Here is a 25,693-nt window from a genome sequence, read left to right as displayed (position 1 = left end):
AAGATCAGGTAGATAACCTATCACACACCAAAAACCTTAACCTAGGACTGAGAGCTGGGTCTGACACAGTCATTAAACTCCTCACCAGGAGCTGAAACCTCCACCATTAGAGTCCAGAGAAAAAGACTCCTCTCACCTTCTCTCCTTCTCTTTGACTTCATCTCTTCTTTTAAAAGACTGAGGAGGATTTAAACTGTCCACTGTAAAATACATCTTGTTGTTTCAGAGTCAAAGTCAAAACACAGTTTGTTCCTCTAACACCAATAAATCTGATGGTGATTAAATATCACCTGTTGTGTAAACCTTTGTCTTTGATTTGAATTCAAAGTCTTCATTTATTGACCTGCTGTGGTTGTTGTTTGAACTTCAGCATCATTTCAACAGAACTAATGTGGCCTGTTGTGTAAAGTTTGTCTTGGTTCAGACTGCATGCAGCAGCAGGTTTGGAGCTCTGTGTGTCTGTACTGTAGATACTAAAGCTCCTGTTGACTGAAGCTTCCATGTTTCCTGACAATCAACATGTTTCATCTGGAACTTTCCTCTTCATCCTGTTGATGTGAACCTCTTCAACCACAGACACTTTGAAACTCCAGTGGAGATCCAACGTTTCCAGCCACGATCAAAGCGTCCTCCTGTCTTCATCCATCGTCACAGACTGATCAAAGACCGATCAAACTGATTGATCAGCCATCAGAGGAGTTGGATCAGTGGAGCTGCTTCTGTTCCTGATGTCGACTGTTTCATCTTTGACCTGAGTTCTCTCTGTAGAGGAGACAGAAGACAGTGAGACAGAGACAAACAACCAGAGACAAACAACCAGAGACAAACAACTAGAGACAAACAACCAGGGACAAACAACTAGAGACAAACAACCAGGGACAAACAACTAGAGACAAACAACCAGGGACAAACAACTAGAGACAAACAACCAGAGACAAACAACTAGAGACAAACTAGAGACAAACAACTAGAGACAAACAACTAGAGACAAACAACCAGAGACAAACTAGAGACAAACAACTAGAGACAAACTAGAGACAAACAACTAGAGACAAACAACTAGAGACAGACAACTAGAGACAAACAACTAGAGACAAACAACCAGAGACAAACAACTAGAGACAAACAACTAGAGACAGACAACTAGAGACAAACAACTAGAGACAAACAACCAGAGACAAACAACCAGAGACAAACAACTAGAGGCAAACAACCAGAGACAAACAACCAGAGACAAACAACTAGAGACAAACAAATCATTCTGACCTTTCACTTTGAGCTGCACTGTTTTCCCTCTCATGTACCAACCCCCCTGTAGACCTCACATCTGTATCTTCCTGTGTCTGTGACTTTGGGGTGTTTCAGGGTCAGACTGAGGTCTCCAGTTCTCAGCAGGTCTTTCTTCATTTCTGTTCGGTCTCTGTAAACCTGGTTCTGTTCTCCAGGTCGGTCAGAGCCGTTCTGATACACATGGACCGTCCTGTAACTGTTGAACCACACCACTCTGACGTCTTGAGGCAGGTCACCTGTGGTTCTGAAGGGCAGCTGGACAGACTCCACCCCCTCCTCCACCTCCACCTGTTGGACTGAGAGGACAACAAAGCACATCATCAGCTGTACAGACAGCAGCAGCAGTTTGTCCTCACTTTATTGAAGGAGGACAAAGTTGTAGAGAAAGCTGAAGGACAGAACCAGATCAGAGCAGAAGGTAACAGGGGACAGAAATCTAGAAACTAAAAGCAGGTGTTGGTGATGAAATGTTTGGAGTTAAAGGATCAGTCCGTGTTTTCAGACTGAGGATTGACCAGTGTTGATCATGAGGAGTGGAGGCTGATGGAGCCTGAGTCTGATGGATCTCTTCTTCCATTTTCTGCTTGCTTTGTTCAGAGGGAGAGGTGGACACAGAGGACAGAGACAACATGCTGCCTGTGAGGACGTCACAGCAGAGACATGGAGGGGAGGCTTCCACCGTGACTAAAGGACAAAGATCACATCAAACACTGGCAGCAGATAGACACCAGTGTTTGGTGGACACTGAGCTGTTGGAGGGGATTTCCACTTTGTTTCTCACTTGGAAATATTCCTCACTGACATCAAACTGTTGGATGAAGACATTTGTCTTCACTAGAACAAGCTGAATGTTTGACTGTTAGATAGAAAGTGGTCAGTGTGAAGAGGAGACACAGCAGAAAGGTGAAGACTGACAGTAAGAAAGCAGTGAACAGACTGTTGAAGCTGCTGTTAGTGTCACATGACTTTATTCAGTCGGCTGTAGAGGAGATTTGACTTGATGACTGAGAGAAATGAAGCAGAGAAACCCAGTCTGAGTGTTTTCTGTCACACTCACACACTTCCTCACACACTGACTGTCTGCATTTCAACTATGATGGAGGCTCATTGACTGTTGGAGCCACTGATGCTGCTTCATCAACTCATGGACTTTGGACACATCAGTGACATGTTTGGACTGACTGACAGCCTGCAGCTTTCTGCTGCTCATCATGGTCTTCATCAGCAGCTGGACTCTGTCTGTTGTCATGGAGACGCTTCAGGTGTCATCACGTGACTGAGCTCACAGGATCACACCTGAGCCGTCTCCATGACAACTCAGCTACCTCCATCAGCTGATGAACACCTCTGACCTCTGACCTCTGACCTGTATCTACAGCACTGACCTTTGACCTCTGACCTGTATCTACAGCACTGACCTCTGACCTGTATCTACAGCACTGACCTTTGACCTGTATCTACAGCACTGACCTCTGACCTCTGACCTGTATCTACAGCACTGACCTTTGACCTTTGACCTGTATCTACAGCAATGACCTTTGACCTCTGACCTGTAGCTACAGCACTGACCTTTGACCTGAAGCAGCACCTCCTTCTTCATCAGGATGTTTCCCTCCCTGCTGTAGACGGTGCAGGTGTATCTTAGTGTGTCCCAGTCTGTGGGATGTTTCAGGGTCAGACTGAGGTCTCCAGGTCTCAGCAGGTTTCTCTTCATCTCTGTTCGGTCTCTGTAAAACTGGTTCTGTTCTTCAGGTCGGTCAGAGCCGTTCTCATACACATGGACCTTCCTGTTGATTCTGTCCGTCCACTCCACTCTGACGTCTTGAGGCAGGTGAACTGTGGTTCTGAAGGGCAGCTGGACAGACTCCACCTCTGAATCCACCTCCACCTGTTGGACTGAGAGGACAACAAAGCACATCATCAGCTGTACAGACAGCAGCAGCAGCACTCAGCACATTTTCTTTGACTGTATGAAGTGAAATATTTGCAGTGAAAACATGTTTGATTGGTTCAGTCTGAAATATCTCCCATTGCTCCATTGAACAGAGACAGTGTTGTCTTTGGTGTCTGTACAATCAACAGCACAACTCACTGTTTATTCAACAACTGAGTTTGATTGTCAAATGGACAAAAGCAAACCTTTATTCTCTGTCTCTGAAAGACAGTTAGAGTCAAATCATTTGACTTCACTAAAACTTCTTCTTCGTCTGTAAAACAGTTGACAGGAAACCTGCAGCTACAAACACAGCCAGTTATTACTCTGTGTCCTGGATATTTTCAAGGCGTGGACTTTGAATCTTTGGAAAACTTTTCCAGAAACAGCTCAGAGAACAGTTCTTGGTGTGACCATGACATTTTCTTCTTTTGGTTTTTAGTCCTGTTTTCATCACAGCCTGCTCTCTCTTCCTCCCCACGTCAGTATAACTGTCTCCTATCAGCAGCAGTGTCTACACTTTACACTCTGCTGTATGTTCAATAACATTCATCATCATTCCAGTGAAATCTGTTGAAGAATCCTGTTGATTTCTGCTTCAGATTTCTGATCAAATATCTGATGAAAATCCCTGGCTTCTGTCACAGCTGCATTAGTGGACATTGAAATTGTGCAGTGTTGTGGAAATATTGGAAAAGTGTTGAAATGCTTCATAACAGAGTGTCAGCATGCAGCCTCACACACTGATGCTGTGAATGGAAACTAACTCCAGTGGACACATGTTACAGCAGCTCGTTAGCTCGGCTGCTACAAACTACATGTGGCTCCTGTTTGACAGGAAGTGCTCAAATAAAGGAGCTTTACACCACTTTTTACTTTGACTGGATTCAACACAATCTGCTGTTTAACAGTGTCTCATGATGAAGAAAGAAATGGATGAATGATATTTCATTGGATTTATTGATCCTGAATGTAACTGTCAACAAACAGACTGATGCCTTTCAATAGAAAAGTCTTAGTAATAACTTTATCTGCCCAGTCGTAGTTATATGTCACAAACAGGATCCATTTCTCCTTCAAAAAATCTGCCAGACTCAGTGAAACTGCAGTGATTTTAGTCTGTGATGAAGCTTCAACTGATGACGACTCGTTTTCCACCATCACAATAAATGAAGCAGGATGTGAATGATTTTAGTCTTTGATACTGTCTGATTTTTACCTACATTCTCTTCACTGTTGGTTTCTGTTGTCATCTGTAGAAACACATCCATGGTTTAAAGCCAGGCTGGTCCTGGAGAGTCTCCTTCTCAAAGCCCAGAGGCATGATGGGAGTTACACTACTGCACATATTCAGTGGGTCACTGACCTCTGACCTCTGACCTGTATCTACAGCACTGACCTCTGAACCTCTGACCTGTATCTACAGCACTGACCTCTGACCTCTGACCTGTATCTACAGCACTGACCTTGACTCTGACCTGTATCTACAGCACTGACCTTTGACCCGGAGCTCCACCTCTTTCTTCATGGGAAAGTGTTTGTCCATTAAGACGGTGCAGGTGTATCTTCCTGTGTCCACTGTCTGTGGGGTGTTTCAGGGTCAGACTGAGGTCTCCAGTTCTCAGCAGGTCTTCATTCATCTCTGTTCGGTCTCTGTAAAACTCGTGTTGTTGGTCTCTCTGGTCACAGCCGTTGTGATTCACGTGGATCGTTGTGGTCTTGGACTGACAGAACTTCCAGACGACTGTGACGTCCTCAGGAAGGTGAACTCTGCTTTGACACGGCAGCTGGACAGACTCCGCCCCCCCCTCCACCTTCACCTCCACCTGTTGGACTGAGAGGACAACAGACCGTCACACTGCAGCAGAGGTAGTAATCTATAATGACCTCTGAACCTCTGACCTGTCTCTGCGGTACTGACCTGTGACCTGCAGCTGAACTACTTTCTGTATCAGGATGTGTTTGTGTCTGCGGACGGAGCAGACGTAGGTCCCTCTGTCCAGATAACTGGGGTCAGTCAGGGTCAGACTGAGGTCTCCAGTTCTCAGAGGGTTTTTCTTCATCTGCGTTCGGTTCTGGTAAAATTCATCCTGTTTGTCTGGACGGTCACGTCCATCCTGATGAACATGGACCGTCATGGGTTTAGGTTCACAGCACCTCCACTCCACTGTGGCGTCCCTCGGCAGACACGCGATGGTTCTGTAAGGAAGCAGGACAGACTCCGCCCCCTCCTCCACCTCCACCACCACCTTAGAGACTGAGAGAAACAAAGAGCTCAGGTGAACAGACAGCAGGTAAACTCATGGTGACAGGACCAGGACTGGTTTTAACACGGCACAGAGTCAAACCTGCTGAGACCTGATCTGTAGAGGAGACACACACACAGAAAACTTACCTCTGATGACATAGAACCAGAAATACACAGCCAGACCAACAACAACAACAGCAACCAGACCCAGAAGAACCAGGAGAACAGTGGCTTCAGTTGGGAACGTGTACGGTTCTGTGGCAAACACACACATCAACAACAGCATCTTTAGAAGAAGTGACTGACCAGTACGACTGCAACTATTGATCACTGTCATTATCAGTTCATCTGCTGATTATTAGCTGGATTCATTCATTCTGACTGATGAATCCACTTCTGTTGGACTTCCACGTTTCACTGCTACACTGACCTTTGACCTGCAGCTGAACGTTTGTCAGTCTGGGTTCCTCTCCAACTGGTCTGATGGTGCAGGTGTAGGTGCCGACTGTCAGAGAGGCGGGGTTTCCTCAGAGTGAGGCTGAGGTTTCCAGTTTCCGCAGCGTCAGTCTTCATCCATGTTCGGTCTCTGTAACGCTGGTTCTGGTCTCTAAGGTCATCACCTTCCTCCGTCCACTGGTGGACGGTTGTAGGATTGAGATCGAAGCAGCTCCACATCACTGTGGTGTCCTCAGGTACAAAAGGGATCTGACAGGGCAGCAGGACTGACTCCGCCCCCTCATACACCTCCACAGTGAAGGCATGCTGGGAAACTGAGGACACAGAGACACAAACATCAATCAGCTGAGTCCTAGTGTCCACAGGGAGAACTGCAGGTCACATGACCCACAGGGACGCTGCTGCTGAAAAACTGTTTCCACTGTTCAAGTGTTTGTTGCTTCTGTAAATCACTGCATTTATTGTCTTTATGTCTGAAACAGATCAACAGGATCAGATCCACAGGAAGCTGCAGAAACTCAGATTGTTCCCGTTATCAGAGAAAAAACTCCCAGAACTTCAGAGAAAACACAACTCAGCAACATCCTGACAGGAGTTCAGGACGACCTCTCCTCAGTGACAGCCTCACAGGATAAAGTTAGCACACATGTTGCTAGGAGCAGGCAGAGGTCAGAGGTCAGAGTGGTAACAGCTGATCAGAGTTAAAGAGCAGCTGGAGGGAGATAAACCAGAGGAGAATATCAGGCAGGAACATCAGTGATGGAGTCACGTTCAGGAGACGCAGGAGAAGAAGCCAAACACAGACACAGGGACTCATTTTAACAAAGGAACAATGTTTCCTGACAGAGCAGCAGGTAAAGGAACAAGTCCAGCAACAAAAACCCTCAGAGGAGCAGGAAAGGTCCAAAACACAAACGTCAAATAAAACCCAGGAGAAAACAGGAGCACAGAACCTCACAACCCTCAGTCCACTGCCAGTTAAAGAGAGGAGAGACAACATAAAACAGGAAGTAGAAGTCAGTAGGAGGACAGGTCATGACAGACGGCTGCAGGTAGGCAGGGAGCTGTTACAGTGGGTGTTGTTGCTGACCTTTGACCTGCAGCTGTACGACTGCCAGTCTCCGCTCATTTCCAAACGCTGTGATGGTGCAGGTGTAGGTGCCGCTGTCAGAGAGGCGGGGTTTCCTCAGAGTGAGGCTGAGGTCTCCAGTCCTCAGAGCGTCAGTCTTCACTGATGTTCGGTCTCTGTAACGCTGGTTCTGGTCTCTAAGGATCTCACCTCTCTGGTTCTCCCTCGTGGACGGTTGAAGGACTGGAGATCGAAGCGGCTCCAAATCACTGTGGGGAACCCAGGAACAGAGGAGATCTGACAGGACAGCAGGACTGACTCCGCCCCCTCATACACCTCCACAGTGAAGGCATGCTGGGAAACTGAGGACACAGAGACACAAACATCAATCAGCTGAGTCCTAGTGTCCACAGGGAGAACTGCAGGTCACATGACCTCCTCAGTCTGTAGACTTGTTATAAAGAGTCGACTGTTCAACACCTGGTTACTGAACTTTAGTCACTTTGGTGAGTTTCACTTTAAAACAGTAAAATTAACTAAAAACGACCGAGTCGAGTTTCTGATTTGGTTGGGTCAGTGCTTCACAAACACAACCAGACTTAAACATGAAGCTGGAGGAACATGAACAAGCTGCAGGGATTTAATGCTGAAGAACAGACCTGAGGACAGTCTGACTGAACAGTCTTCAGAGGAAATCTGTGTCCAGTTGAACCTGGAGAGCAGGGGTGTCAAACTCAACTGCACAGGGGCCAAAATTCAAAACACAGTTTAGGTCGGGGGCCGAACAGGATAAACATTTATTGAACACACTAAAACTAAATGTTTTTGAACATGAATATGAATAAAAACAGACAGGAATATTATTCCTATATAAATCAACTTAAACTTTAAATAACTTAAAATATTTTGCTCTCCATGAAAATATATCCTGTCAAAATTATACAAGTTAGAAATATGAACATGCTGCAAAAAACACCTGAAAAAAGAAAGAAAAATTGTGACAGTGCTTGTGCTTTAAGTAAAGGTTAAAATAACAAATCAAACATTTGAATTTCTTTGCTTTTATGTCATTTTATTAGAGCTGGATGCTTGGCATCTTTTTTTGGCAACAAGTTCTTTTATGTTTGGTGTGAGGTCCTGGGTTGTGGAGATTCTCAGGATGGACTGCAGGTGCTTATCAGTGTGTGCTGTTTTGTTAGTCTTCATCACTGAGAAGAGCTTCTCACACAGATATGTGCTACCAAACGCACAAGGTTCGAGCCGCATGTAGACGGAGCTGGGGCATTGCTGCGGGAATGGAGTGAATAAAGTGTGCGGGCCCTGCAGTGTCCCGTTACACTGCAGCTCAGTCAGCTCCATCTGAATCTGCACAGGTGCAGTTTCCACGTCGACGGCAAATGGGTTGCGAAGCAACTCGAAAGTCTTTTTCTGTGCTTCAAAGTCACCAAAGCTCAGTTTATCAGCAAAGTGCGCGTTTGGGAACACCGTTGTGCCGACTTGGTTCAACATTACTTGGCAACAGGGAAAGTGAGGCAAGTTGCACTGGTGCATTTGTGTCTCCCATAAAAGCAGCTTCAGTTGAAATGCCTTCACTGCGTCATACATGTCAGCGGTCACGCGGTCACGTCCCTGGAGCTGGAGGTTTAAGGCGTTCAGATGAGCTGTTATGTCAGACAGAAACGCCAACTCGCATTTCCACTTTTCATCCCGCAAAACGGTGGAGTCTTTGTCATGGTCCATCTTCAGGACTTTGCCACATAGTGCTTCCTGGTGTATGATGCAGTGATATGCTGTACTCACCAGTACTCACCAGTACAGTTCTCCTCCTGCATCTTTACTCGCATCCTTCCCACTAGTCCACTTTTTTCACTGCACACAGCCGGTGCTCCATCAGTTCTAAGTCCAGGGGCAGTTTCATGTCGGTTACACTTTGACATACGTCTTCAAAAATGTCTTTTCCAGTCGTTGTCCCGTGCATCGATTTAATGTCCAATATTTCCTCTGTAACGCGCAAAGTGGAGTCCACTCCGCGGATGAAGATGGCTAGCTGTGCGGTGTCAGTCATGTCAGTACTTAGAGATTTTGCACGGGTAAAAAACGTCTGCTGAAATGTCAGATTGTTCTTTAACTCTTCTACTTTGTGTATCTTCAGCCCTGCATTCAGGTCTTTCAGGTCATCCTGATGTTTTGTCTCATAGTGCCGTCTTAGATTCAATTCTTTAATTACAGCCACATTAGCTCCACAAATGAGACACACGTGTTTACCGGCAATGTCAGTGAACATATACTCAGCCTGCCGTCGGTTTCGAAAGGTTCTGTTTTCAGAATCAACTTTTCTCTCCGGCATTGTGAGGGGCTAGCTTCGCAACGACTTGCAGCAACAGAAGCTAGACTTGATTGACGCGGGAAGCTTTCGGCAAGGCAACTGAAGCGCTGCATTATGGGATCTGTAGTTTATTGTGTTATCAGTGCTTCATATCGCCGGGCCATTATCATATTATTGCACGCCGGGCCGGATGTGGCCCTCTAAATAAAGCCTTTCTGGCCCTCATTGATACCTTTGGGTTCACACAGTCTGTACATGAACCCACTCACTGTGGTGGTAACACTCTAGACCTGATTCTGTCCTGTGGGATTGAGGTGTCTGATCTGACCATCTCTCCTGTCACATCTGTTATCTCTGATCTAATATATCTTCCACCAGACACATAGGTCCCACAACTTTAACTGTTCTTAGTGAACAACTACCAGAGGTCCTGGCCCCTTTTACTGCAGCAATAGGTTCTGTTGAAAACTGTACCAGGGATTTAAATACAACCTTGTCTAGTCTCCTTGATTCAGTTGCACCTCTCACCACTAAAGTTAAACAGCCAAAGAGGTCCACTCCCTGGTTCACAGACGACACACGTGCTCTGAAGCAGAAGCTCTGTATCTCCAGTGGCACCAGGGTGTTCTGGAATATAAGCATGCACTGTCTACTGCCAGAGCAGCATATTTTTCAAACTTAATCAATAGCAATAAACATAATCCTAGATTTCTTTTTGACACTGTAGCTAAACTCACTAAAAAGCAGCCGCCTCCTAGCTGCTCGCCCTTTACTGCTCATGAGTTTCAGAATTTTTTCTGCAGTAAAATTGATGAGATTAGATTAAAAATCAGTTCAGTTTCTCCAGCATCTGCTGCAGAACCGGCTGAGCATCATACTGAGTCTCAGAGAGTTTCTGCTCTGATGAATTTTGACATTATATGTCTTGATTCATTATCTAAGATAGTACTAGCTTCTAAACCCACCACTTGCCTTTTTGACCCTTTACCGGGTAAACTTTCCAAAGATCTCTGGCCAGTCCTGGGCCCTGCAGTGCTGAATATTGTGAATCTATCGTTGACGACTGGCACTGTTCCTTCTAGCTTTAAAACAGCTGTGGTTAAACCTTTACTTAAGAAACCACACCTTGATCCTGGGTCTTTAGGTAACTATCGGCCTGTCTCAAATCTCCCATTCTTCTCTAAAATACTAGAAAAAGTGGTGTATCAGCAGCTTTCAGCTCATTTAGCTGATAATAATCTATTTGAACCGTATCAGTCTGTCTTTAGGGCCTTTCACTCTACTGAAACAGCACTTGCTAAAGTAGTAAATGATCTGCTACTCTCTCTAGATTCAGATTCCACCTCTATGCTCATATGACTTGATCTTAGTGCAGCCTTTGATACTATAGATCACCGTATACTCATGGACCGATTGGAAAATAGATTTGGAATCTCTGGCCTGGCCTCAGCTGGTTAAAATCTTACTTATCTGACAGAACTCAGTGTGTCTCTTGTAATAACACTGTGTCAGCCTTTTCTGATGTGAAATATGGAGTACCCCAGGGTTCTGTTCTTGGCCCCCTGCTTTTCTCTCTATATATTTCTCCTCTTGGCCAAATTATTCGGAGTCATGGAATTAATTTTCACTGTTATGCTGATGATACTCAGCTATATGTGCCCATAAAGGCTGATAATGCCTCTCAAATTAGGGAGCTAGAGATCTGCTTGTCCTCTGTTAAAAGCTGGATGTCTCAAAACTTCCTGCTTCTTAACTCAGACAAAACTGAAATGCTGGTTATTGGCCCAGCACGATATAGACACCAGTTCGATCATGTAACTATATCCCTTGACAACTGTGTTATCTCTCAAAGTACAACAGCCAAAAATCTGGGTGTCACACTTGATCCTGATCCCCAGAGTCAAAAAGAAGTCAACAGGCTGCAGGGCCTTCTCCTATCGGGCCCCCTTCCTCTGGAACAACCTCCCTACTGATATTAGACAGGCTGACTCAGTACAGGCCTTTAAATCCAAACTAAAAACTCATCTTTATGCCTTAACTTTTAACTAGCACATTATTCTGGTTCCTATTTCAGGATACCATTTTTACCTCGGCGGGTTGGGTCAGTCTCAATGCATCAGTTAAGATTAATAGTTAGTAAATGTTGTCCATGATGTCCTGCCGACGAGATTATTATTAACTGTCTTAATATCGCTGCATCACTTTAACTGTGTGTTTCTTCCCTCAAGCACATTACTGCCCAGGCTGTGCTTCTCTCTCTCTCTCTGCTACTGTCTCTGATACACAGATTTGTCTGAGCTCCTCTCTCCTCTCCTGCCTTTAACATGTTTGTTGGTAGAAAACATCGTCATGGATCAGTTCCAGAGGATGAAATGAAGGTTAAAGCAGAAAGACTAAAGAGCTGCTGCAGTGTTGGATCAGTCAGATCAGAGGGACCAAGGTTTTCTTACCGTGCAGGAGGATCACAAACACCACCAACATCTTCATCTTCCTGGAAGAAACTCCAACAAAGTCCCCTTCAATCAGCTTCTTACTGAACTGACTAAGGCTTCAAAAACACTGTTTTCACCATTTCTGTTCACAGACACTTGTGACTTCTCTTCCTCTTCAGAGAAAACTTTAGTTTCTCTTTCATTAGTTTCCGGTGACGCAGCTGTTTGACTGTAGAGTAAATGGCTGAGCAGCTTCACTCATCTTCATGTGTTTTCTGACTCTTCATCCTGTTAAAGTGCCTGTTAACTGTCTCAGGAGGAGGGACTAACACTCAGAGCACAGACAGGACTGATTATTTTCACCAGTGAATTATTGACTTTAACCACCTGAACTCTTTATTTCTATATGTGAGACGTGCAGTTTGACACGTCAGTTTAGTTCCTGTTCCCTTCAGAAAGCAGGAAGCTGTTGTGGTCAGGTGGGAACTGCAGATGAACACTCTCTGACACAAAGTGTAACCTTCCACTGTCTGTGCAGAGCAGAGTGTTGTTTTATTGCCTACAACAGATTGAGCAACGTAGAAGCAGAAAAGAGCAAAGTTCAGACTGTGTGTGGGGGGGCGGGGGTTATCCTGTATGAGCATCAGACACAGATAACTGCTCTTTATCAGCCTTTATCAGACCTCATGAATTAGACCGATTATCGCCCGGGCCGATAATGCGTCAAAATGCTGAATATCGGCATCGGCCTTTTTTAATCCTCCGGCCGATAAGAGATCAATGTAAAACTGGGTTATTCTGGCTCTGATGCAGCCTCTCTGTCTGCAGTCACTACCTGTCTCCAGCATTATCCCGCCCACAGCTCCGTCTGATTGGTTACACAGAGCTCACACACACAGCAGAGAGGAGGAAAAGCTTTGCAGAGTGGAGAAGCTCCGGAGAGCAGAGATATGTTTGGAAGGTGAGTTAAGGCAGCAGACTCTCCCAAACTGTAATAAACATCCCAGTCCTCTACAACTCACAGCTACTAGTAACATTACTGTGAGTCTAATAACATCACATAAACACAGGCAGCAGCTCTGCTCGCTCACAGTCCCTCCAGACTGTTAATCACTTGAAACAAGGTTGCTGATAATATCGATAGGGAAACAGTCCGTGATAGTAGAAGTATGTGTGTGTGAGAGAGAGAGTAAAATTCAGTTAGTTTTATTGCAGGGAAGCACAATGAAGAATAGTGTGTGTGTGTGTGTGTGTAGGCCACATGAGAAGCTGCAGAAACTGACAGCAAAGCACCGTCTGTCTGAGAGAAAACTGTAGGGCAATAATGGCTGTTTAACTACCAAGTTATTTTACTTGACCTTTTCCTGTGTTGACTGAGAGATCCCAAGCAGCAGGAAATGACACATTGTTAGATTTACATCAGAAAATCAACTACAGGCTTCCCAAATGCTGTAATAAATTAAGCATGATGAGCTGAGCATTTGTCAGCATGTGGCCCTGCTTTTAACTCTCTCTCCTTTTTCAAACCCTTATTGCAGATGGACAGTTTAAAAGTATTAACTTAAACCAACACCAGGGAAGGCAGTCTGTAATACATGCATTGAAGGTGTCAGCATGGGAGCAACAACAGCAAAAACCAAAAACACTTCAAACCTGTGGTCCCATCTTAGGATTCATCACCCTGAGTTGTATGAAACAGCACAGAAGAAATGTGAATCTGAATCTCATCGGGTTGAGGCAACTTCATCTCAGCCAACAACAGAGGACGTTTCAGAAACAAAGAACGTGGACAAACTCAGATGACAGGTCGAATGGACAAACTAGTCATAGAGATGATCACTGACAACCAGCCGTTCACGGTCTCTGATGGTTTCCTCAGGAAAACCAATCTGGACAGGAAGCTGCTGCTGGCCTTCTACCACTCCTCTGTGGAGAGTGTACTAACACACTGTCTGAGTGTGGTACAGGCTCCACAGCTGAGGACAGGAAGGCTGTGCAGAGGGTCATCAACACCGCCCAGAAAGTCATCAGCTGCCCTCTGCCCTCCCTGGAGAACAGATCCAGATCCTGCTGCCTCAGGAAAACCAGGGCCATCACAGGAGACCCCTCACACCCCGCCCACCACCTGTTTGACCTGCTGCCCTCTGGACGACGCTTCAGGTCAATCAAGTTTGTATTTCTTATTGTATATACTTTCTTCCATAGTGCACTGTTTGTCTTCGGGGAGCACCCACAGTTTTGTTGTACTTAACTGCACAGTGACAATAAAAGCCTATTCTATTCTATTCTATTGTTCCTGTTGGTAACAGAAGCTGGAGGAACATGAACAAGCTGCAGGGATTTAATGCTGAAGAACAGACCTGAGGACAGTCTGACTGAACAGTCTTCTACATCCAGGATGACTTCATACAACAAACACATGCTGCCTTTAACATGTTTGTTGGTAGAAAACATCGTCATGGTTCAGTTCCAGAGGATGAAATGAAGGTTAAAGCAGAAAGACTAAAGAGCTGCTGCAGTGTTGGATCAGTCAGATCAGAGGGACCAAGGTTTTCTTACCGTGCAGGAGGATCACAAACACCACCAACATCTTCATCTTCCTGGAAGAAACTCCAACAAAGTCCCCTTCAATCAGCTTCTTACTGAACTGACTAAGGCTTCAAAACCTCCTTCAGGACTTCAGTTCACAGCCACTGCTCACTGTCCTCCTCCTGATAATCTACTGACGCTCAGAGGAAACTTTAGTTTCTCTTCCAGCTGCAGGGAAGCTTTTTATTGACGACAGGATCAGAGTTCAGGTTTCACAGCTTTACACAGACAAACAGAGGTGTGGAGGTGGAGCTGACGGAGGGAGGAGGGGCGAGCAATGCTGTGACATCACACAGGTGTGAAACGGGAGGAGACGTGACAGAGACGGACGACAGAACAGACTCCAGATCAGCTCAGGTGTTAGAACAGAGGACGTTGACCTGGACACAAAGAGCCTGAGGCAGCTGAGACACACACACATTTCCAGCTCATACTCCACTTCAACTGTCGTCCTACCAATCACTCATGACAATAACATGTACACAACAACACACTCACATCACACTGACACTGTCAACACATCAGTCTGAGATCACGTCTGATTCTAGTCTCATTTCTGGAACAGATGAAACTCCACATTCACTCACATTCAGTCTTTGTGATTGTCAAGTCCAACAGGGTTTTCCCCTGTGGACAGAGTCAGACTGTGTGTCCATGACAACAGGTCTGGATCTAAACTTCATCTGAAGACCAGAGAAAACTCCACAAGGAGAAAGTCAGTGACTGTGACACAGTCTCTGAAATCCCTCTAAGAGCCATTAAAGCCTGGATCTGTTAGAACCAGTGCTTCATGATGCTCCACACACTTTGTGATCATCTGTGTGAACTGACCTTTGACCTCATGTCAGCGTTTCCACTTCAGTCAGCTCTGATCAGCTGCTGTCAAGTGAAAACTGTCAGAGTTCAGAGTCTGTTAGACCGCCTCTCTGGGATCAAGTCCAGATCACCTCAGACCTCTTCTGAGGAAAGAGGAGGAGCTTCAGTTTCCTCGTTCCTCAGACCTGCTGGTCCAGTTCTTATCAACATGAACCAGACCTTTAGTTCTAAAACCTGCTCAGGTCTAAAACCCTTGATCCAGTTGTCGAGCTGAAAACCAGCAGACTCACAGTGACTGTGTGGAGCTGTGAGGCTGCGTCTCACTGTGTCTCTCTGAGACAAATGTGTCTCAGCTGTTTGATGGACACTTTGCTGTTTTGCTGCATTTTGTCCTGAATGAAGAGAAAAACATCAAACACTTTCTGATCTGATCAAGAAATGAAGGAAATGAATTCCAGAGGTGAACAGGTGAGTTCAGAGGAAAGAGGAGGAGCTTCAGTTTCCTCCTTCCTCAGACTAAACACCTGATCCAGGTCTTTCATCAGTTTCCAGTGAAGCAGCTGTTTGAATGTAGAGAAACAGGCTGAGCAGCTTCACACTTCTCTTCATTGATTGGACTCTGTTTCCATGGTTACAGTGCAAACAGGACGTTTAATGCTGCACATTCACCAACATGTCAACAAACAGAGTTCATAATAAACAGGCTCAGGTCCACAGCTGAATGATGCTCCCTGCTGAAGTCACTCAAAGCATGATGGGAACTGGAGTTTAGAACAAAAAAACCAAACCTCAAACTCATCTCTACACCTTCACTTTCAGTCAGCACCTTATTCTCATCAGGCTTCTACCTGTTACTGTTCTACCATCAGCAGGTCGGCTCAGTCTCAATGAACCAACTCAACTCAGGATTTAGTCAAATCCATGTTGTCCTGCTGATGAGATCACTGCAAACTGAAAACCACTGCATCACTCTGACTCTGTTTCCTCCCTCAACAACATCAGTCTCTCTCTCTCTCTCTCTCTCTCTCTCTCTCTCTCTCTCTCTCTCTCTCTCTCTCTCTCTCTCTCTCCATCGTTCTTTCTTGTAGGTTTTTCATCTCTCTCTCCTCTTCAGGTATTTCTGCCTCTGGAGCTGTAGAGTCTGATCTGTGATGACGTGTCTCCTGCTGCTCCTACGATCCTGCTCAGCACCTGAACATGTACCTCTTACCATCTTAGCTCTGGTTCTGCTCCAGGTTTCTGCCTCTTAGAGGAAGTTTTTTCTCTCCACTGTCGACCAGTGCTGCTCATGGTGGAACTGTTGGTTCTCTCTGTAAATAACAGACAGAGTTCAGTCTAGACCTGCTCTGTATGAACACTGTTCTGAGCTAACGTCTGAACAGATAAAAACTGAGCTTCATGTCTCATATTCAACATCGTTTCAAAGTTACAGCTAAAACTCATGGTGACTGATCACATGTCTGTACAGGAAATAAAACATCATCATTCAGCCTCTTCTTTAAAGTGGAAACACAACAACAACACTGAGGACTTTTCTTTTTAACACACCACAAACACTTTTCCACATCACAGGAAGGGTTGATGTGGTTTTATTGTGGCGGGGCCGAGAGCATCCTCACCTTCAGATTAAAAGCGTGGTGTAAAAACTCCTCAGCACGGGACAGGAAACGTCTGGACAACACGGTTCAAACTGCATCAAAGATCAGTGAGGACTGGAACACCAGAGGACAGAGGACTCAAATACAGGACTCTGAGACACTCACTGGGTTCAACAACATCAGTCTTTACTTTCTGAAAGGTTCAGTTCACAGGTGGGCAGTGAGAAGCAAACTGTGTACGATACAATACAATAAACTTCCACACATGTTCATTTACAACAACACAAGCTGATATTTCTCTTAGTGTTAGGCCCACACCAGGAACAACACCAGGAGACCTCACAATGAACAATCAGTGTCCCTTAGAAAAATAACCACTGTTCTATGAAATCAGTCTTTGCTTGTTCTGCTCTATTTTCTGTCTGTACTTGAGTTTCTACCACCACCCAGGGCAACAACAGCCGTCCATCCAGGCTCCCAGGAGTGAAGATGGTGAAGAAAGAGGAAACATGAAGAATGGTGAAGATGGAGAATCAACATGATGAAGATCCCCTGAAGGCTGAGGAGGAGCTGATGATGGCTGTTGTAGCTGCTTAGCTAGCACTAACTCACCGTGTTTTCCAGTAGAAATGCTGTTTAACAGGGAACTGGCAGAAAAACTCTCCACTTGCTCTTCAACTTTTTACTCGCTCGTTACCGTTACTTTTATCAGACGGTAACTGACGTTTCAGCAACTTTCCTTCACAGGAGCTAACAGCTATTTCCATCCCGAGCGAGTCTCCGTCTGTCAGAAAAAGCTCGTCACCTTCACTGACTTCACTCTCTCCAGTTGGCCGCTAGGTGGCGCTAATGGACCAGAACAACATATTGTCATGTCCTGTCTGGTCCTTAGACTGATAATCATAGCTCAGACTCCCTGATGATACCTGCAGCACAGACACCTGACAACACCTGCTCCTAAACACTACAACAACATGTTAGAGTCCAAATCACACAGCTGATCCACATGTGACATCACTGATCAATACGGATCAATACTGATCAATAGTGACTGTGTGAGAGTCAGTTGGACGCAGAGTGAAGAAGACGTTGACAAAGCGTCCTCCTGTCTTCATCCATCGTCCATCAGCTCCTTCACTTCCATTTTCTCTCTGATCCAAAGTCAGATTGGATCAATAATCAAAGACTGATCAACAGACCGATCAAACTGATTGATCAGCCATCAGAGGAGTTGGATCAGTGGAGCTGCTTCTGTTCCTGATGTCGACTGTTTCATCTTTGACCTGAGTTCTCTCTGTAGAGGAGACAGAAGACAGTGAGACAGAGACAAACAACCAGAGACAAACAACCAGAGACAAACAACCAGAGACAAACTAGAGACAAACAACTAGAGAAAAACAACTAGAGACAAACAACTAGAGACAAACAACCAGAGACAAACAACTAGAGACAAACAACTAGAGACAAACAACTAGAGACAAACAACCAGAGACAAACAACTAGAGACAAACAACCAGAGACAAACAACCAGAGACAAACAACTAGAGACAAACTAGAGACAAACAACTAGAGACAAACAACTAGAGACAAACAAATCATTCTGACCTTTCACTTTGAGCTGCACTGTTTTCACTCTCCAAATCTTCCTGTTGTAGACTCCACATCTGTATCTTCCTGTGTCTGTGGCTTTGGGGTATTTCAGGGTCAGACTGAGGTCTCCAGTTCTCAGCAGGTCTTTCTTCATTTCTGTTCGGTCTCTGTAAACCTGGTTCTGTTCTCCAGGTCGGTCAGAGCCGTTCTCATACACATGGACCGTCCTGCCATTGTCTCTGTTGAACCACTTCACTCTGACGTCTTGAGGCAGGTCACCTGTGGTTCTGAAGGGCAGCTGGACAGACTCCACCCCCTCCTCCACCTCCACCTGTTGGACTGAGAGGACAACAAAGCACATCATCAGCTGTACAGACAGCAGCAGCAGTTTGTCCTCACTTTATTGAAGGAGGACAAAGTTGTAGAGAAAGCTGAAGGACAGAACCAGATCAGAGCAGAAGGTAACAGGGGACAGAAATCTAGAAACTAAAAGCAGGTGTTGGTGATGAAATGTTTGGAGTTAAAGGATCAGTCCGTGTTTTCAGACTGAGGATTGACCAGTGTTGATCATGAGGAGTGGAGGCTGATGGAGCCTGAGTCTGATGGATCTCTTCTTCCATTTTCTGCTCGCTTTGTTCAGAGGGAGAGGTGGACACAGAGGACAGAGACAACATGCTGCCTGTGAGGACGTCACAGCAGAGACATGGAGGGGAGGCTTCCACCGTGACTAAAGGACAAAGATCACATCAAACACTGGCAGCAGATAGACACCAGTGTTTGGTGGACACTGAGCTGTTGGAGGGGATTTCCACTTTGTTTCTCACTTGGAAATATTCCTCACTGACATCAAACTGTTGGATGAAGACATTTGTCTTCACTAGAACAAGCTGAATGTTTGACTGTTAGATAGAAAGTGGTCAGTGTGAAGAGGAGACACAGCAGAAAGGTGAAGACTGACAGTAAGAAAGCAGTGAACAGACTGTTGAAGCTGCTGTTAGTGTCACATGACTTTATTCAGTCGGCTGTAGAGGAGATTTGACTTGATGACTGAGAGAAATGAAGCAGAGAAACCCAGTCTGAGTGTTTTCTGTCACACTCACACACTTCCTCACACACTGACTGTCTGCATTTCAACTATGATGGAGGCTCATTGACTGTTGGAGCCACTGATGCTGCTTCATCAACTCATGGACTTTGGACACATCAGTGACATGTTTGGACTGACTGACAGCCTGCAGCTTTCTGCTGCTCATCATGGTCTTCATCAGCAGCTGGACTCTGTCTGTTGTCATGGAGACGCTTCAGGTGTCATCACGTGACTGAGCTCACAGGATCACACCTGAGCCGTCTCCATGACAACTCAGCTAACTCCATCAGCTGATGAACACCTCTGACCTCTGACCTCTGACCTGTATCTACAGCACTGACCTCTGACCTCTGACCTGTATCTACAGCACTGACCTTTGACCTGAAGCAGCACCCCCTTCTTCATCAGGATGTTTCCCTCCCTGCTGTAGACGGTGCAGGTGTAGGTGTCTGTGTCCCAGTCTGTGGGGTGTTTCAGGGTCAGACTGAGGTCTCCAGGTCTCAGCAGGTTTCTCTTCATCTCTGTTCGGTCTCTGTAAAACTGGTTCTGTTCTTCAGGTCGGTCAGAGCCGTTCTCATACACATGGACCTTCCTGTAACTGTCCATCCACTCCACTCTGACGTCTTTAAACAGGTGAACTATGGTTCTGCAGGGCAGCTGGACAGACTCCACCTCTGAATCCACCTCCACCTTGTAGACTGAGAGGACAACAAAGCACATCATCAGCTGTACAGACAGCAGCAGCAGCACTGATGCTAACAGGACCTCACTGTCTCATCCTTCTGTGTCTCATGTTGGTGGAGAACACTCAGTATTCAGACACAAGAAGCTCCAACAGTTTGTTTGAGGACCTGGAACAACCAGGTGACCTGAGCTCACCTGACGTCTGACACACCTCTGACACAAACCAGTGGAAACTAGTTTCTACCTGAAGACATGTTGGATTCTTCAGGACATTTGGAGCAGTTACCAAAGAAGGAGTCAGAAACAAAGCAGGAACAAATCAAATGAGTCAATCAGTCAGAAGTGGACTCATCAGGAGAAACATATCAGTCACTGATTAGTTCTCTGTTTGTTCCTGATGTGTTACTGACTCTCAGTTAGAGAGAGCGTCTGCCTCCACAGTCAACGAGCCACAAGAGGAAACATCTTCACCATCAGCATTATGGGTAATGTAGGAGTAGAGACATACCTGACATGAAACACTGTCGAAAATGGACCAAAAGACCCACAGCAACAAGAACCACAACCAGGAGACCCAGGAGACCTTTGGCCCAGGATGGAAATCGTTCTGTGGACGACAGGAACATAAACAACAACATGACCTCTGACCTCTGACCTGTATCTACAGGAGGTGTAGGTGTGGTTTGTTGCTGACCTTTGACCTGCAGCTGTACCTCTGACCGTCCCCACAGTCGTCCAAAGTTTCTGATGGAGCAGGTGTAGGTGGCGCTGTCAGAGAGCTGGAGGTTTGTCAGGTTGAGGCTGAGGTCTCCAGTGTCCAGAGCGTCAGTCTTCATGGACGTTCGGCCGCTGTAACGCTGGTTCTGCTCTGTCAGTTCATCACCTTCCAGCTGACGCTGGTGGACGGTTGAAGGACTGAGGTCGGAGCGGCTCCACACCACTGTGGGCTCGTCCAGGTCAAAGGTGGGAAACTCACAGGGCAGCAGGACAAAGTGGTCCCCCTCCACCACCTCCACAGCTGAGGCATGCTGGGACACTGTGAGGACACAGACAGAGAGGGTCCATCTCAGCAGCCTCACTTCATGTCTCATTACTCCTCCATCCTCAGCTGACCCAGAATTCAGTCTGGTCCTGTTTGGACGCTGCAGCTGATCAGGCTGCTCTGAATCCACATCAGCACAGTTTAACACCACTGACTCTTCTTCCTCTCACTGTTCACTTTTCACTGGTTTTCTGACTCTACATCCTGTTAAAGTCACTGTTAACTGTCTGAGTCCGTGTCTCAATCGTTTTTCAAAATAAAACCAAAACTAAGAAACTAAATAATGACTCGTTTTTTCAATATTTGTTTCCAGAGCTAAAATGAAAAAACTGATAACGACTCGTTTCTCTGATTTCTTAAATGGAAAAAGGAAAAAACAGATAACGGGCGTTTTATCCAATGTGGATATTTGATTTGATGTGTAACCAATTTTACTGATATCAAAGTGTATCACAGTATAACAACAACCTGGACTAATAATTAGACCCTGGCCAGAATCAGAAGACACCAAATTCATAAGGAGCCAATGTTTGAGCAGCAATAAAGAGTCAGACACTGAAATAACTGCTGAGTAGCCACTGTTGTATTTTTACAATGAACAAAGAGAAATGTTCAATTTGTACAAAACCATACATGAATGACCCAAAGTATCAAAAATAAAACAACAGTGTGCACACTTCAATAAAATAAAAGTGTCCGTTGGGCCCTTATGAAACAAGAGCTGTTGCAGGTGCATCTGATTTTACTGGTCCATGGAGTGTAATGGGAGTGTGTGTGTGTGTGTGTGTGTGAGTGTCACGACCAGAATCTCGTCCTGGTCCTCGGACTTTCCCCGTCCTCTCAAAAACCTGACTGATACACAAGGTCATATAATTTACATTCAATTCTCAGACGCATCATTAAAGGTTTAAATACCAAACATCTATTTATTGCATCAACCTCATGTTAATGTTCAATCTGATCAAATGTCAAAGCTTCAGGTTTTAGTTTAGTTGTACAACATTCAACAATCAAGTGGATCAAATATGAGAACCAACCATTCAAGTGCTCACATGTTTATCTGTTCATGTGAACAGTGTTTCAATAACATTTACAGGAAGTAAGCATTTACATTCAAATATATATATCTCATAACCACATCAAAACCATGGTCAAATAACAATTTAAAGCCCCGCAGGTCGATGGAGCTGCAGCGGCTCCGGGTGAAGCTAACAGGTTAGCCGACGCGACTCGTCTCCTTCGTGGGGTCACTCGGCTCCGGACTTCCAGTGGGTAAGTGCGCCGGCTTTGTTTTTCCTCTTCCCACAGTTTAACTCGGGTTTCTCTCCTTGTTTCTCGGTCTGTGAAGCAGGTAGCTGCCCTCACTCCCGGGGCTGAGACGACAAAAAGACCGGGAGAACGACGCGCCGGCACTTCACCTCACGAGCTGAACGTGGTGAACGTAGCCTCTGATTGGCTGTTGGGATCATGTGAACTGAGCGGTGCATTCAAATGCAATGGGAGATTTTAAACTTTGTCGATGTAAACAAATAAAATAAGAAAATAAACTCTCTCTTCTTTCTCTCATCTAATTGTTGTTCTTTTTTTTACATCTGGGCTACACAAGGCGTGTGACCCGGAAGTGAACTTTGACCTTACTCGCGGGATGAAGGCATAAAAGGGAGAAGAAGAAGAAAAAGAAAGAAAGAAAGAAATGGTCACCCTGGAGGATTCATAGACTATATATAATTAATTAACGTTAGCTAACTCTCAGCTATAAACACAGACTATATATAATTAATTAACGTTAGCTAACTCTCAGCTATAAACACAGACTATATATAATTAATTAACGTTAGCTAACTCTCAGCTATAAACATAACTATATATAATTAATTAACGTTAGCTAACTCTCAGCTATAAACACAGACTATATATAATTAATTAACGTTAGCTAGCTAACTGTCTATAAACACAGACTATATATAATTAATTAACATTAGCTAGCTAACTGTCTATAAACACAGACTATATATAATTAACTAATGTTAGCTAGCTAACTGTCTATAAACACAGACTATATATAATTAATTAACATTAGCTAGCTAACTGTCTATAAACACAGACTATATATAATTAACTAATGTTAGCTAGCTAACTGTCTATAAACACAGACTATATATAATTAACTAATGTTAGCTAGCTAACTGTCTATAAACACAGACTATATATAGTTAACTAATGTTAGCTAGCTAACTGTCTATAAACACAGACTATATATAATTAACTAATGTTAGCTAGCTAACTGTCTATAAACACAGACTATATATAAAGGCTGTAAGGAAATTTCCTGGGATAATGTAGAGTCCAGATCATAGTATGGAGCTCATCTAATGAGAGTGGTGTTTCTTTTGCTTTTTTCTGTCCACAGTATGACACATCTTTAACATTAGCATGGTTTGGATCAGTGGAGACAGCTACACTCTTGATGCAACAATGGAGGACCTGCACCACCTCCACCTGCAGGATCCAGACATGAAGATCATCGTCTGCCTCCACCCAGAGCTGCAGGTTTGTGAACAGTGTTATGGCCACATTCATTTATATTCATTGTTTCAGTGGCAGTCTTGTACATCTCACTGTAAGCTGTGTATTATTTTTCATTTCCTCTGTAAACTGTACATCAGATACACTGCTCCTTCTGTTGGTACCAGTCATTCAGTTTCTCAGTGTGGATACCTTTGAATTACAGTAAACACTTTAGTTCAGACACGGTGGATCACAGTGAATCACATACATGAGCCAGCTGTCAGGGTCTAAATGCTTCATGTGAGGACCATCATGTACTTTCAGCATTAACTCATCAAACTCCTACAGAACAAATGTTTTCCTACACACTGTGTAAAAAAATACACTTTCAACTTAGTTGTGATCATTGTGTGTGTGAACATCATTTCTAAACAGAGATCCTAACGTGTTTATGACTCATGACTCTACTCGTCATATCGTCAACAGTTGATGACACCGTTTTAACCACATGTAAATTAACGTTTAACGTACTTTTTATCGGCCGCTGTCTTAATATTCAGTCTGTGGTTAACACAGGTCGTCAGCCCAGCGAGGCCACGAACTGATACTTTAGTATAAACGCTAAGTTATCCGCTATGCTAGCATGAGCTAGTTAGCTTGGTTAACAAGGTGCATCTATAAATCCCGTAACTGTGAGAGCGGGATGCTAATTTTGTCGAAACACAGGCTTAAAACAAAATGTACCAAGAGATGAAGAGTCTCCTTGGAGTCTGTTAGTTCAACCGAAAACAACACATGAGACATTTTCAGGAGAAATGTTAACATGAACTCTGCTATCAGTTCACCAGATAACAGACGAACCGCTCTGTCCTCTGTCATGATTGACAGCTGTCAATCACACAGTAGCCACGCCCTAAAGCATACCCTGCTTTATCGTCTGTTTTCCTCTAAATGCGGCCGTCATTTACTAAACCAACATCATGTTGTGTTGAAGAAGACTTTCATCTAGTGATTGAGACCATGAACTCATCAGGACAATGTTTACTGAGGTATTAAATCAAGACAGAAGGAGGCCATTTTCTCATAGACCTCAATGTAAACCACATGTGTCGCCCCCTGCTGGCCCCTGATAGGTCTCGCTCACTTCCAGGTCACACGCCTTGCATCAAATCAAAAACATAAAAATCATAAAAACGATTCGTTATCCGTTTTTTCATTTTAGTTCTGGAAACAAATGTTTTTAAAAAACGAGTCATTATTTAGTTTTTTTTTTTTGTTGTAGTTTTATTTTGAAAAACGAATGATACACAGATTTGTCTGAGCTCCTCTCTCCTCTCCTGCCTTTAACATGTTTGTTGGTAGAAAACATCGTCATGGATCAGTTCCAGAGGATGAAATGAAGGTTAAAGCAGAAAGACTAAAGAGCTGCTGCAGTGTTGGATCAGTCAGATCAGAGGGACCAAGGTTTTCTTACCGTGCAGGAGGATCACAAACACCACCAACATCTTCATCTTCCTGGAAAAACTCCAACAAAGTCCCCTTCAATCAGCTTCTTACTGAACTGACTAAGGCTTCAAAAACAGTTTTCACGATTTCTGTTCACAGACACTTGTGACTTCTCTTCCTCTTCAGAGGAAACTTTAGTTTCACTTTCATTAGTTTCCGGTGACGCAGCTGTTTGACTGTAGAGTAAATGGCTGAGCAGCTTCACTCATCTTCATGTGTTTTCTGACTCTTCATCCTGTTAAAGTGCCTGTTAACTGTCTCAGGAGGAGGGACTAACACTCAGAGCACAGACAGGACTGATTATTTTCACCAGTGAATTATTGACTTTAACCACCTGAACTCTTTATTTCTATATGTGAGACGTGCAGTTTGACACGTCAGTTTAGTTTCTGTTCCCTTCAGAAAGCAGGAAGCTGTTGTGGTCAGGTGGGAACTGCAGATGAACACTCTCTGACACAAAGTGTAACCTTCCACTGTCTGTGCAGAGCAGAGTGTTGTTTTATTGCCTACAACAGATTG

The 25,693-nt window shown here is 44.6% G+C and overlaps 1 protein-coding gene and 1 long non-coding RNA gene across 2 annotated transcripts in view; one reads left to right on the top strand and one right to left on the bottom strand.

The window, feature by feature from the left end:
- LOC127142253 (uncharacterized) overlaps positions 1–18,688 on the top strand; it is a 38,886-nt gene extending 20,198 nt beyond the window's left edge. Inside the window, exons 2-3 of the long non-coding RNA XR_007812739.1 lie at positions 3,043–3,121; positions 18,622–18,688. This is a non-coding gene — a long non-coding RNA (uncharacterized LOC127142253). The remainder of the gene's footprint in view (positions 1–3,042; positions 3,122–18,621) is intronic.
- The window catches only part of LOC108874667 (uncharacterized), a 121,113-nt gene that overhangs the window by 39,775 nt on the left and 55,645 nt on the right, over positions 1–25,693 (bottom strand). Inside the window, exons 11-13 of the mRNA XM_051069532.1 lie at positions 19,809–20,060; positions 18,523–18,686; positions 2,860–3,025 (exon numbers count right to left, since the gene is read on the bottom strand). Of these exons, the coding sequence (XP_050925489.1) occupies positions 2,860–3,025; positions 18,523–18,686; positions 19,809–20,060 (582 nt within the window). The remainder of the gene's footprint in view (positions 1–2,859; positions 3,026–18,522; positions 18,687–19,808; positions 20,061–25,693) is intronic.

This window comes from Lates calcarifer, unplaced genomic scaffold (assembly GCF_001640805.2).
Source record: "Lates calcarifer isolate ASB-BC8 unplaced genomic scaffold, TLL_Latcal_v3 scaffold_37_80, whole genome shotgun sequence".
In the NCBI taxonomy this organism is placed as follows: Eukaryota; Metazoa; Chordata; class Actinopteri; family Centropomidae; genus Lates; species Lates calcarifer.
The sequence above is the reverse complement of the archived record's forward strand: the minus strand, read 5'-3'. Positions and strand labels throughout refer to the sequence as shown.